A 13,702-nucleotide genomic window follows, 5' to 3' on the forward strand; every position below is an offset into this window, starting at 1 on the left:
AGACATTACAAGATTTAAGAGTTTAGAATATTCAAAATTGACCATAACACTGGAGTAGCATCTCCCATAATTATAAATTCCAAGACAATCCAAAAACTTTAATCAAAACTCTTAATCCAATTTTATCATTAAACTCAACTATTTGCAATTCAAAACTACCATATTTTCCTTGCGAGTTCCCAATTCTTTTTCTTCTTCTTTTTGACCACATTTAATAGGCTCCAATGGCCGCCCATTGCTTAGACAGACCTCATACTGACACAAAGATATGTTGAAATATCTTGATGGTCAAAGATGGTTGGGGCAGGGAATGAAAACCCCACAATTGTATTGTGGTTGAAAACACAGAAGTAATTTTGACAGCCGTTGGGGTAGCTAATCAACCAGGTTTAAGAATTAATGATTGGGTTTCTTGTTGCACAATTCTCTGAAGTGTTGGGAGTTTGGAGAGAAAATGTTGATAGGAAATAAGATAAAAGCGCTGGTTATGTAAATGGGTATGCCTTCATTCCTTAGCGTTGGGTGGTGGTCTGTACTACCGACCTTGTGACTGCCATCACACACACTTTTTCTCATCACCCAACATCCAACAACCCAACCCACATTCATTAATGTAAATGAGGGACTAATCTAATCTCTAGCGGAGTTATTAAGGTAAAAATGAGACAACAATAAAGAACCGCTTCTCTTGCTCTACTCTCACAGCGTGTCATAATGAAGGTGTACCATTCATTCTCCTGTTACATCTTTTGCAGAGCTATATAATATACTTTTCTCTGCCAAAAACTATTAGTGAGGTACATATGATCATCCTGTCTTTCTACCATTGCAGTCCTCCCAAGAGTGTATATATATATACACACTTGTACTCTGTTAACAATCAGGAAAAAAATACACAATCTCTTTTGTGTGTACTGAATTCAATATAGTAACTCTTCAGTTCATGTTCTTATAACCATTTGGGTGGTTAGCCATAGCGTTGGAGGAATCTCAGGAGCTTTGCTGATGAAATTCGAGATTTTGGGAGTGGAGATTCTCTAAGGTAAATTTCTCTGAAGAGTAGTATTATATATGGGCGTCTTGAATTGTATCAGGCCACTTTAAATCTTTTTGATTGTTATAGTATATGGGTGTTCTAAGGCTAATGTTTAGGCCACTCTCTATTGTTTTGTTGTTATGGTATATATGGGTCTCCTAAGACTAATGTTCAATGATTTTGTTATAGTTATGTTCAATGCTTCAGAGCAATGTCAAGGTCATGCAGATTTTGCACTTGGTTGGTGCTGGGGTAGTTATAAAGGTAGTGGATACGGACATGACTTGGAATCTTCTTCCCTCATGATTTTTGAGCTTGTAGTCATGAAGATCTAAAAGGTGAAAGGCAACATTTTGATGCAAATTATTGGACCCCTGCAACTTTAGAGGTTGGATAAGAGAAGCCAGTGTTTTAATTGGGAATAAATTTTAAGAAAACTAGCTTTAAGAGACTTTTATTAGATTGTGATCTTCATACTTAAAAGTTATTTTGTGATTTTTTTGAACAGCTGTCAGAGATAACCATCAATTTACTATTTAATATAACTTTTGAGAGTATTCTGGAACAATAGTTTAATTTCTTCACACCATATATGCGAATATGGTGTTCTAATGATGGCATGCTTTAGTTATCCCAGGCAAATGCAATCGGATGGTGGATTGTGTGTCTTGGAATTACTAATCATGGGATTTGAGGTGGTGGTGGTTTTGATTTTGAAGTTAAATGCAATATTTAGGCACATTTAATTGAACTTCTTCATAGTTTGGTCCAATAATCTATTTATGATGTTCTAATAATAAATTAATTTCAAGAGGGCCATGCTTATGCATTTGCCCTTTTGGCAACGGGAATACAATACAAGCCGAATAGGCATATGTAAATTTTTAAAATTTTGAATTCTACGTTTGGATGCACCAAATCGAAATTGGAATACGAAGTAATTTTAGGAATAAGTATCCTAATTTTGACCAAAAAATGAGGTTTTGCAATTCCATCCAAATAGGTGGAATTGGAAAAAGTATTCCTATTCCAGTTTTATTTATTTTAGAAAATATAAATTTTTAGTCTGCGAATTCTGCATCAAATTTTGGCTGAACAAATAGAGAATAGGAATACTTACCCCATTTTCTATTCTAGAATAAGTATTTAACAATAGCTATTCCTATTCCAACAGCCAAATAGACCCTTAGTTATGAAGGGATCACAGAAAGCAAATGATTGTTTATTTCCCACAGACCCTAGAATTCCCATTTCAGTAGTATTGAGCTTGTGGGTGCTATGATTTTAAAAGTTATAGTAATTATTTTAGACCAATATATAATTGTATTGAACTTGTGGGTGCCCTTGTATGTGTTCTGACGTCAGGTTGATGAACTGATTCGGTCACTCCTAATAAAGTTTTCTGACGTCAGGTTGATGAACTGATCGGTCACTCCTAATAAAGTTTACCAAACAGGCAGAGGTGTTAAATGCCATAGAAGATCATTCATAAGGTTCTAACTTGCGGGTGTTTATGATTCATAAGGTGCAGGTAGCATATATGAGCTTACTTATTGAGGCTTCTTAATGGAGAGCTTCTACTTCAGGGACTTCTGTACTTGCAGTGGGTTTCAAGTGTTTAATAATGTGGTGGATTATTGATCATAATAGAGATGATATGCTTAATTGATCGATGTTTGCCTTAAATTGATGTTCGTTTTAGTGTTCCCATTCACAGATTTCCATAAATGAAGATGCCGGTCATTTAATTTGGATAATTGTTTTGGTTATGTGGTGTCACAATAAGGTTTCGTTGACCTCCATGATTCGTGAATTCACAGGCTGACATGATTAATGCCGCCACAGGGAGTTGCAGGCATTTAATGGTGGGATTCAACAAGGATTTCTCAAATCTGGTGTATAAACTCTCAACGGCCACAGCACTGGCGTGAAGGCAACGACAAGAAAAGTGAGACTTTTAAGTTTTCGTGGCCAAATTGCAATTTTTTTTTCACTTGTTCACAGCTATTCCTCCTAGATATATTCATTATATGATGTGTAACCAGCCAGAATTTTAAATTGCGAATAGGAAAAGTAGGTGAACTTTCTTGAACGCCTCTGAATTTTTTACAGTAATGAATGCCCTTAGCTTCTAAATATCTATGATGGAGTCATGGTATTAGCATGTTAGGCTTATTTATGTTTGTAGAAACTTGGTGAACAGATATTGGGTTCTGTGCTTTAAATTGCACTCATTGACTTCGTCCATGGTAAGTAGTAGATAATGTGCTTAGGAAGCTATCTTATTAGTAATCTAAATGGGTTTGTTATTTGAAGAGTTGTTCAGGACGCTAGGTATTTTATTAGTGATCTATATGAGTTTGTTACTTTGACGATAGGCTTAGGAAGCTATCTTATTGGTAATCCAGATGGGCTTGTTACTTGATAATATGCTTAGGAAGCTATCTTTACTAGTAATATATATGGGTTTGTTACTTGATAACGTGTTTAGGAAGCTATCCTATTAAAGATCTAAATGGAATGGTTAAGCTTAACGCCTTTGTAATAAGATTGTTACAAGAGTGTGATATTATAACATGAAGGGAAGTTGTGTGTGTGTGTCAGATTGGAGATGTTAAAAAGAAAATAATTGTAAATTCTTGATTAATATACCATCCTTAGACATGTTAGAAATGCCTTTTGGCTAATTTGCATTAGTTGGTCGATCAGCATTTTGTGTTGTAGCAAAATTTTAATGTTAACCTGGACTTTCATTCATTTGCAGAAACATCACGCAAAGGGTCAAGGATCTCTTGTTGAAGGAAGCCAAGGCAGAGGATCAGAATATACTTAGTTGACATTTTAGTTTAATGGAGATCCTGTAGATAAAGAATGAAGTCAAGATCTGCATGAACGAAGCTTGGTGAGAACCATAGAAACAGTGGTATATAGGCAGTACTTGGAAATTATAGCTCTAAGGCGCCTTGAAGCAATTTTGTGCTCATTAGTTCTTTCCTTTGGGACTTTAGAGAAAGGTCTGGGTGATTTTATAGAAGGATAAGAAGCTTGGAGAAAACAGCCATGGAGTTTTCAACCATAGCATTGGTGGTTGCCCTTATAGTGGCGTACATGGCATGGTTCAAGACAATAGTAGGTCGTTTGAGAGGGCCCAAGGTGTGGCCAGTGGTGGGAAGCTTGCCGGGACTGCTACAAAACCGTGATAGGATGCATGACTGGATCTCAGACAACCTTAGAGAAGTGGGAGGAACATATCAGACATGTATTTGTGCAATTCCCTTCCTTGCAAAGAAACAGGGGCTTGTTACCGTGACATGCAATTCAAAGAATCTTGAGCACATTCTCAAGACAAGGTTCGACAACTACCCCAAAGGCCCGCAATGGCAGGCAGCATTCCACGATCTCTTGGGGGATGGCATATTCAATAGTGATGGAGAAACATGGTTGGTTCAGAGGAAGACAGCGGCATTAGAGTTCACCACAAGAACACTAAGGAATGCCATGGGGAGGTGGGTCAATAGGTCAATCAGGGGTAGGCTGTGGCCTATTTTGGCTGAAGCTCATAAGCTCCATAAGCCAGTTGACTTGCAAGATCTCTTGTTGAGGCTCACATTTGATAACATATGTGGTCTAGCATTTGGCAAGGATCCAGAGACCCTAGCCCTAGGACTTCCAGTGAACCCCTTTGCCAATGCATTTGATAATGCTACTGAGGCCACTTTGCAGAGGTTCATATATCCTGAGGTGCTATGGAAGCTTAACAAGATGTTGGGTTTGGGCATGGAGGTTGATCTTAGGACTAGTGTGGCACTTGTTGAGAAATATCTCTCTGACATCATTGCAGTGAGGAAGAAGGAATTGTCTCAAGGGTTGAAGAAGGAAGGAGATCAGCAACAACAACCACATGATGACTTGTTGTCAAGGTTTATAAGGAAGAAGGATGGGGATGGAAAAGCCTTCTCAGATTCATTTCTCCGAAATGTTGCCCTGAATTTCATACTTGCTGGCAGGGATACATCATCGGTTGCCTTGAGTTGGTTTTTCTGGCTGATCATGCAAAACCCCCGTGTTGAAGACAAGGTTATTGAAGAAATTTCTAGGGTTTTAACAGACAGCAGGGGTACTGATACTTCGAAGTGGGTTGAGGAGCCCCTTGTGTTTGAAGAAGTGGATCAGCTTGTGTACCTTAAAGCTGCCCTCTCTGAGACCCTAAGGCTCTATCCCTCTGTTCCACAGGACTCCAAATACGTTCTAAAAGATGATACCCTTCCTGATGGCACTTATGTTCCCGGGGGTTCCGCCATAACCTATTCGATATATTCGGTGGGCAGGCTTGAATCCCTCTGGGGACCTGATTGCTATGAGTTCAAGCCTGAGAGGTGGATTCAAAATGGCAAGTTTGAACTCCCTGAGGATTCTTACAAGTTTGTGTCCTTTAATGGGGGTCCAAGGATTTGTTTGGGGAAAGACCTCGCTTATTTGCAGATGAAATCTATTGTTGCCGGAATCCTCCTTCGCCACAGGATCTCTCTTGTTCCCGACCATCCTGTTCAGCAGAAGATGTCACTTACTCTGTTCATGAAACATGGCCTCAAAGTGTATGTTGAACCCAGGGTTCTCTCTACTTGATAATAACGTGGGCAACTATGGCAATTCTATATATTAATTGCTCTTCTGATTTCTTCAGCCCACGCTAGGTAGCTAGATTGTTACAAATTTGCAACAATTAGAATTCCCCACCCACTTTGTCATTTGAAGAAGCTTTTTACGAATATTTCATATTTTTGTGTTCATGTTCACCATCTGCAGTCCAGAGTTGTATGCAGATGCGTGCACATTTCACTTAGCATAATAATTACCTAAGATAAATCAATGTGTATCAGAATCTCCTCTGTAATAGAGAGATCGCTCGTTATATTTTCAGAATTGAGAAGTTTGTAATTGATCAGGGCTCCATCTTTACATCAGAATCAGGGGACTATGCATTTGATTTTGCCATTCAATACATGTGATTTTGCCATTCATAATGTTATATGTAAGTGTATAGTAATTACAAGCATTATGTTTTATACAAGTATTGTTGTGTTTCTTGGATTAAGTTCACCATGTATATTCATGGTGGATTGCATTTTTTAAATTAATGGCCCTCCTTCAACATGATTTTTTCAGTTTCCTATGCATCTCTCAGTTTTGATAGGCAAATACATAAGTTATTTAATCGTGTGATGCACATATATAAGCAATAGTCTATGTTAAATGACTGACTTGGTTTCTTTACTGCAATCATATCTCACCCAAGTGCTGTATAATGTTGGGAGGATGAATACCTACATGCTTTAAGATGAATGAACTCTATCTGTTACTCTTACACTCCACTTCTATTGCAGATGAATTTATATTTTATATGGGACATGGACAAGAAATTGGAAAACGCTTTAATATGAAGGTTATTTTCCCGAGTGAAGGCACTTTCAATTGAATATCACATAGGAGTTGTTTTTGCATACGAATTCAAATATCACTGTTAAATAATGTTTTCATAATTGAAATATACAAGAAAAAGAGATTATCAGTAAACTTTCCTAGTGAAAAGAATTGAGATTATCAGTAAAATGTCTCAGTGAAAAGAATTGAACTCCTACTTTTAGTCAGGACAGATTCTACCAGAGAAAAGGATTCAGTTATTGATCATATTTTAATAGTTGTGATAGTATCAGTTGATTTAATGTGTAATCTAAATGGACCATGACACAAACCTAACTGAATCGAATGAGAAAGCACTCTTTATACAGCTTTGATGAAAGACGGCTTATTAATGATTGATTGGGTATTCTGTCAAGTAAAATGGGTTTCATTTGATTTGACATTTTGTTTATGGTTGATTGGGTATCGGTTACATATAATGAATATCTTGTGATTAGACCAATTTATGCAAAACTGGGTTCTTAGATAGAATTTTTTATGTAGCCCATTAAAGTTGTTGATAGATTTTAATGCACATTAAATTGCTTCTTTGTTGGGTTCTGTAAAATTGCAGAGCACAAAATACTTGCGGTTAGATTTCATTTCCGTTTGAAAGTTCAGTGTATTAATTGCACCGCATCTAGAAAATGAAAGTTTTTTCTCAAGAGTGTGAATCATATTTTTGAAGAGAGGACCCCAATTCCTTGACATATACACCCTAGTCAATGACGTTTTAGAAAACACAAGTAGTAGTTGTGCCATAATTGTTTCCGCCTCAATAGTAGCTAATGATTGTGACAAGTAATAATGTTGCCTTGTGAAAACTTGGCTGCATTGGTCACACCATGGACAACGTCATATAGGAAGTGGTGTCGTATAGATAATTTCTATTTATCAAATATAGGTTTTTTTTTCTTATAAACATTCTTGTTTTAACAATCTCAGAGTAGCTAAAACATGAATCTCAGTTTGAATTTCTGGTAGCAGAAATACATTTATCCCACCTATGATTTCCCTTACATCATCCCACCTATGATGTCCCTAACAACTGAGTCATTTGTAGTGTCACTCGTCATGACTCTTCTCGCTATGCTACCATTTACTCCTATCTCCATGACCAATTTATCCCCAATAACCTTACTTGCAATGAAAAATGCCAACTCATTTGCAATGCTTCTCATTATACCCTTGTCTATGGTGACTTTTATAGGAAGGGTCTAAGTGGAACACTCCTTAGGTGCTTAGAGATGGATGAGTGTTATATAAGGAATAATATAATATATTCATAAAATTGTGGGTAGAATTCTGAAGTCTAAATGATATTAAGCAAGGTTTTTTGCATTGCTAGAAAGTTTTCTATAATCCTCATATAATTATGGGATATGAAGATTTTCAAATTCATTATGGTATGGTTGGTTTATAGTAACACGCACAAACTTTGAAATTAAGTTGGCTTCTCCAAATGGTTCTTGGATTTAGCTTCTTGATTATGAAGGTATTCTCTTCAAATGTAGGAAATGTCATAAGACCGGCCATGTCGTTGTGCGATGTGCCTCTAACAAGATTAGTTTGAAGAAATCACCTTCTTGGTGGTTAGGCGTTTTAGATGATCACTATACGGTTCATAAAGTATCAACGGATGTGGATGGGTTGGATAGCTCTTCTCATATTGATCTCTCTTTGGTTGAGGATTTTGTTGTTGTCTCTGATGATTCAAATGTTGTCCTCATGATGGTTTTGACTCAGAATGTTACTACCGACCCTTCTTTTGTTGCTGATTTTGATGATTCGATTGATGTCCCTTTGACGGATTTGATTCAGAATGTTGTTGTCCCTTATTATGTTGCCGACTCTGTCTAGAACATTGTTGTTGGTGCTTCTCTAGCTGTAAGGATTTTGGGGGTTAGTGGGGATTGGTAGAAGGTTGCTGGAAAGGTGGAGGATGGTTGGACACCAATTAAAGGAAAAAAAAAAAGGCAAATCCTCCAAACCTTCATTTGATATGTCTTTACATTCTCAAAAGATTGGACCAAAATATAAATCTTGATGGTCTGTGGCTTCTTGGGATGGTTTCCCTCTTGTTGGGAACTTTGGTGTGTCTCTCTAGTTTGTCGGGTGGTATTCCACAATTGTTTTAAGATCCTCGTTGTTATATCTTTCTTGTCCCTTTTTACAAGGTTTCAGATCCTTTCAAAACCTGTTTTTACTTAATCAAAGCAAGCACAATCTTTGGATCATATTAGTGAACATGAACATTTGCCACAACTACTATTGACACAAGTTGTATCCATATATATATGAAAGTAGTGTTACAATGATTTACTATTACAAAATATGTTTTTATGTTTTTTCAAGTAAATTATAGATTATAAGAAATAATGCTACACCTGTTCACAAGAATCAATTCGGTGATGAAATGACAATTCTAACTTGAGGTCAATGTTTTGAACATACAACATAGATATTAACATCATTTTAGAGAGGGGCGATGAGGAGAGTTTTGGTCCCCTAACATATCCACAAAAGATTCTTAACCCTCATGGTCTTTTTCTTCTTCATTAATATGAGCTAGTGAAATTGTATCAGATCATCTAAGAAGACTTGTTAGAATCAAATAAATTAGAAACTCCACAATAGACCATCCAAAAGTTGCTCCCATAGGTCATAGAGAAACAACTCTTCTACAACATACTAGTAATTAAATTTCCCATAAACCCTTTTATGATTGGAAAAGAAGCTTGAAAATAGACATCTCATGTAATACAATGACGTTGATGAGGAGGTGAGCAATATTAATCTTCGTAATATTCTTCTCGAGCTTATCAAGCTACCAATAACCCATAACTAATCACATTTTTCATAAAATAATATGTATTATACGTTTATTTATAATCTACTTATGAAATTTTTTTGCACCTCCAATCTAGTTTGAATTTGACTACCATCATAGTAGTGCATTAAAGTTTTGGGCAGATTTGATGCACATTAATTGCTTGCTTATTTGGTGTGTTGCTTCTGGTTGTGCAAAGCTGAATTAAAGAACAAACTGAACGCAGTTTGAAGTTATTTCTTTATAAAAAGATCTGTTAGCGTTAATTGCACCGCATAAAGAAAAGGAAAGAAGATTTTCTACCAGATATTTCATCTGTCAATCACATCGCATGAAATGTATCAATTGTTTGGTGGAAAATTTGATGGCTGTTTTGAACTGTTAAACTAGATCGCCTCAAGAAAATGATTAAGGTAAGGTAAGGTAAGGTGGTTTTATAGTCCACGACACTATGCCATAGTTTTTGGGTTTACATATGGTGACAGTGATATGGGACTACCTCGTACTCTTTTTCGAGAGGCGCTTGGCGCTACAAACGAGGCGTACATACCCTACCCCCCAGTGGGATTTGAACTTGTGACCTCTCTTTCAAGAGTACAAGTTCTCCACCACTAGGCCAACTCAGGCTGTACAATAATTAAGTTTGGAAATAAAAAGGTCAATTTTAAGTATTTAATAGTGTTTGGTGTTTAAACAGTCCAATTATATGACAATGATAGATCAACAGTGTGTCAATCCACTAGCTGACTTTTCCTAGAAATATGGCAATTCTTGTATTCACTGAAATTTCAAAGCACTCACAGATTTCAAATATGAGGTAACAATTTCAAAGCACTCATCGACTTTGGTATTGACTTGACTAAATATGAGGTTCAAAATTTCAAAATGATTGCTATCTACAATAATGTAAGGCTTTAGGTGGTATAAATCCATCATTTATTCGTTTAGCTTTGTGTCGTCGGTGGAAAATGTGCCTGCAACACAGAAGAAGTTATTATTGGATCATATTTAGATATTCTCTTTATATGATTATTATCGTTTTGGGACGTGACAAATGACTTGAGGTAAAATAATTTTGTTGAACACTTAAAAGATCAATTTTGGTCGATACAAATTTGACAATATCTATGGTTTTTATATGGACGAGGTGTAAAATGCTATTGACTTTTGATAGTTAAATTGGATGATATTTAAGAAGAGTGTGAAATAATGAGGATAATGTAGAACTTATGTAGTCACGAATTTGAGGCTCATTTTTATTTATGATATAACTTTTTATAATTATTTTACATCATATAAACAAATATTGTAATAAGGTATAATATTTAGTTTGGTAGAGTAGTGTATGATTTTATTAAAGAAAAAAATGAATAATTATAAGAGAATAAATTGAGTTAGTTTTTGAAATAAAGAAGGGGTGAAAATTTATTCGGGCTGAAAGAGAAACAAGAACAAGTGGAGAAAGGGCATCAGACAACCCCGTCAAGATCAAACAAGTGATCAAGTTGATGGGACAAGCCCATTGGAAGTTGAGTTTTATCAACAATGTTCTAATTACACATATGGTCAAAAGCCCACTTTGCCAAACCATCAACAACACTATTCCATTACCTGGGAATATGAGTGAAAGTAACCTACTTCGAAGAAGTACACAAATTATGAATCTGGTCCGCAATCAAAGCTAGTTAGTTGTAATAATAATAATTAATATAATTTAATTGATGAAAGATGGCTTATTTATGATTGATTGGGTATTCTGTCAAATAAAATGGGTTTCATTTGATTTGACATTTTGTTTATGGTTGATTGGGTATTGGTTACATATAATGAATATCGTGTGATTAGACCAATTTATGCAGAACTGGTTCTTAGGTAGAATTTTTTATGTAGCCCATCAAAGTAGTTGATAGAATTTGATGCACATAAAATTGCTTCTTTGTTGGGTTTCGTAAAACTACAGAGCACAAAATACTTGCAGTTAGATCTCATTTCTCCTTGAAAGTTCAGTGTGTTAATTGCACCGCATCAAGAAAATGAAAAGCTTTTTCTCAAAAGTGTGATACCTGTCAATTGAAATAAAGTGGAAGTTTGGTATACAATTTGATGTCCGTTTTTAATAAAACATCATGAAGATGATTGTTGCATACACTAATCAGTAATCAAATGCCTAAAAATGTAGGTGGTGTAAATTTACATTGTTGATATGGTAATCTATACATCATATTTAAAGAGAGGACCCCAATTCCTTGACATATGCACCCTAGTCTTAATTACGTTTTAGAAAACAAAAGTAGTAGTTGTGCCATAATTGTTTCCGCCTCAATAGTAGCTAATGATTATGACAATTAATAATGTTGCCCTCTGAAAACTTGGCTGCATTGGTCACACTATGGACAACGTCATATAGGAAGTAGTGTTATATAGATAATTTGTTGTTATCAAATATAGGTTTTTTTTTCTTATAAATATTCCTGTTTTAATAATGTCACTGTTGGTGTAAATAAGTATTTACTATTTACACTTACTTAAGTTTACTTAGGTTAATGCATTATTTTATTATTTATTTAGGGGAGACACTTAGGAGTTTGTGTACTCTCACAAAAGTACACAATTCTAATTATGCACATGGTGTCTACAACACTAGAGTTTGCATCATTCACTGAGTTGTCACATTGACAACATAGTTATTCGCCCTCCTAATTTAGCACGTTGCTACACCATTGCAGGCATATCCTCACATCATCACACTTAATTCCATGCTTAATGGAGGATAACCCATGTATGGTGGACATGTGCCTAGTTGTATGACTTATCATGATGCTAACTTTTATGCATTCTAGAAGCTCTCCAGAGGCCTTTATATACATGCACTCCTAGTTGACTCTTGATGTGGCATATGGCATATTGAATGAATATATCATCATTCTGATCATACTCTCTCTTTGGTCTACTGTTGTGCTTGTGTTTGAGTTCCTTGGTCTTAGGTGAATTCTGGCCTAAGCCAAATTCTTACATGGTATCAGAGCTGGGGGATATTCTTTACACATAGTCATTTTGAGACTGTAATGCTTTAGCACCTGACCCGAATCCAAAGCATCTGCAAAAATTGGGAGTGTCTAGAGCCAAATTTGACCTCACCGTTGCATTTGGAACATTGATTCGATGAAGATCAACTATAAATTTTCCTATGTTGGGCTAAAGTCGATCGTGAGGTAAAACTTTTTTGCAAATCGGCACCCAGAGGCCTCGATTTGTAGTTCGGGTATGGTCATTTTCAGATCTATTTAATTGTTCTTTCAGATATGAATTTTATCTCTGCTTTTCCAAATATTATTTTTAAAAAAATTATTTTGCCCAGTCGAGTTAGTTGCAAAGAATTTTTTTTTGCAGAATCAGGCTGTCAGATCCTGGCTCTACAATTTTGAAATATTTATTTATTTCATAGGGGTCATTCAATATATTCGTAGGCACATACATCGGACCAGGCTCCACCTTCATATTTTTTGACCATACAACACCGAAGTTTGGTGAGTAGCCCACACCAATCCGCCAACGTGCTCGCTTTTTCATTTTATTGAGTAGAGTTTGGCTCATACATAGCATTGCATGCGATCTCCACACAATGTGGTACTAATAGAAAATCTCCGGCGATCACTTCTCTAAAATCGGCAATGCAATAAAAGAAATTCGGCCACTCGCAGCTAATCTCCAATAGCCCGCATTTAATACAGTCTGGCGAAGTTAGACTCCCGACGACATCTGCTTCGAATATTCTGCATTACGATGATGATGTGTTCCTATTCACGTGGATTCAAAGGACCTTGCCACGTCTGCTCATTCCTGTGGATGACACGCAAGACAATACCTACCAACTCAGCCAAACAGTCAACAAGCAGTACCCACGTCTCAACCTACAGATGACATGTGGAATATCTAGTTTGGCCATGTGGAACGAATCTTTCCTTGCCACATGGCATAATAGCTCCAGGGTATTTATGACATGCGGCACAAAATAATTAGCCCGCTACCCAGCCACTTGGCAAATCAATCAGCCATCTAATTAGCACCAAACAAATTTAGCCACAAGCACCTAGCTGTCAGCCCAATCAGCAAGACACGTCATTTTTTTGCCATGCCTTTTCATATAGCCTATACACTGACATCGTCATTTGTATAGTCTATATGATGACATCATCATTCGTATGGTTGATGTCATCAGATGCTTAAAGGTGTGTTGACATCATCCTATTTACAAGCTTAAAATTGACGACCTTCTGACCGTCATTGCAGGCCAATTTTGAACTACTGCAACAGCCATATGACCATCAAATTTAACTTCATCTTTTGCTAATGCAACCCCTCTCCAAATTGATTTT

The 13,702-nt window shown here is 36.3% G+C and overlaps 1 protein-coding gene across 3 annotated transcripts; it reads left to right on the forward strand.

Annotated features, from left to right (window-relative positions):
• Positions 1 to 791: 791 nt before the first annotated feature.
• On the forward strand, positions 792 to 6,003 carry LOC149544781 (cytochrome P450 86A22-like). 3 transcript variants are annotated; one of them, XM_089795357.1, is made up of 3 exons: positions 792 to 1,042; positions 2,857 to 2,984; positions 3,801 to 6,003. In XM_089795357.1, the coding sequence occupies exon 3, from the start codon at positions 4,097 to 4,099 to the stop codon at positions 5,660 to 5,662; it is 1,566 nt and encodes a 521-aa protein (XP_089651483.1). In that variant the 5' UTR covers positions 792 to 1,042; positions 2,857 to 2,984; positions 3,801 to 4,096; the 3' UTR covers positions 5,663 to 6,003. The 3 variants fall into 3 exon arrangements, with proteins under 3 accessions (XP_089651483.1, XP_089651482.1, XP_089651484.1); XM_089795356.1 differs by having other exon boundaries at positions 2,882 to 2,984; XM_089795358.1 differs by lacking the exon at positions 2,857 to 2,984.
• Positions 6,004 to 13,702: the final 7,699 nt, after the last annotated feature.

The sequence above is a fragment of the Cupressus sempervirens genome, chromosome 8 (genome assembly GCF_028749045.1).
Source record: "Cupressus sempervirens isolate cs-2001-9-10 chromosome 8, ASM2874904v1, whole genome shotgun sequence".
Lineage (NCBI taxonomy): Eukaryota > Viridiplantae > Streptophyta > Pinopsida > Cupressales > Cupressaceae > Cupressus > Cupressus sempervirens.

Bases quoted from the DNA above. Each gene is read 5' to 3' on its own strand.
- LOC149544781 (XM_089795357.1), top strand. From the start codon at position 4,097: ATGGAGTTTTCAACCATAGCATTGGTGGTTGCCCTTATAGTGGCGTAC.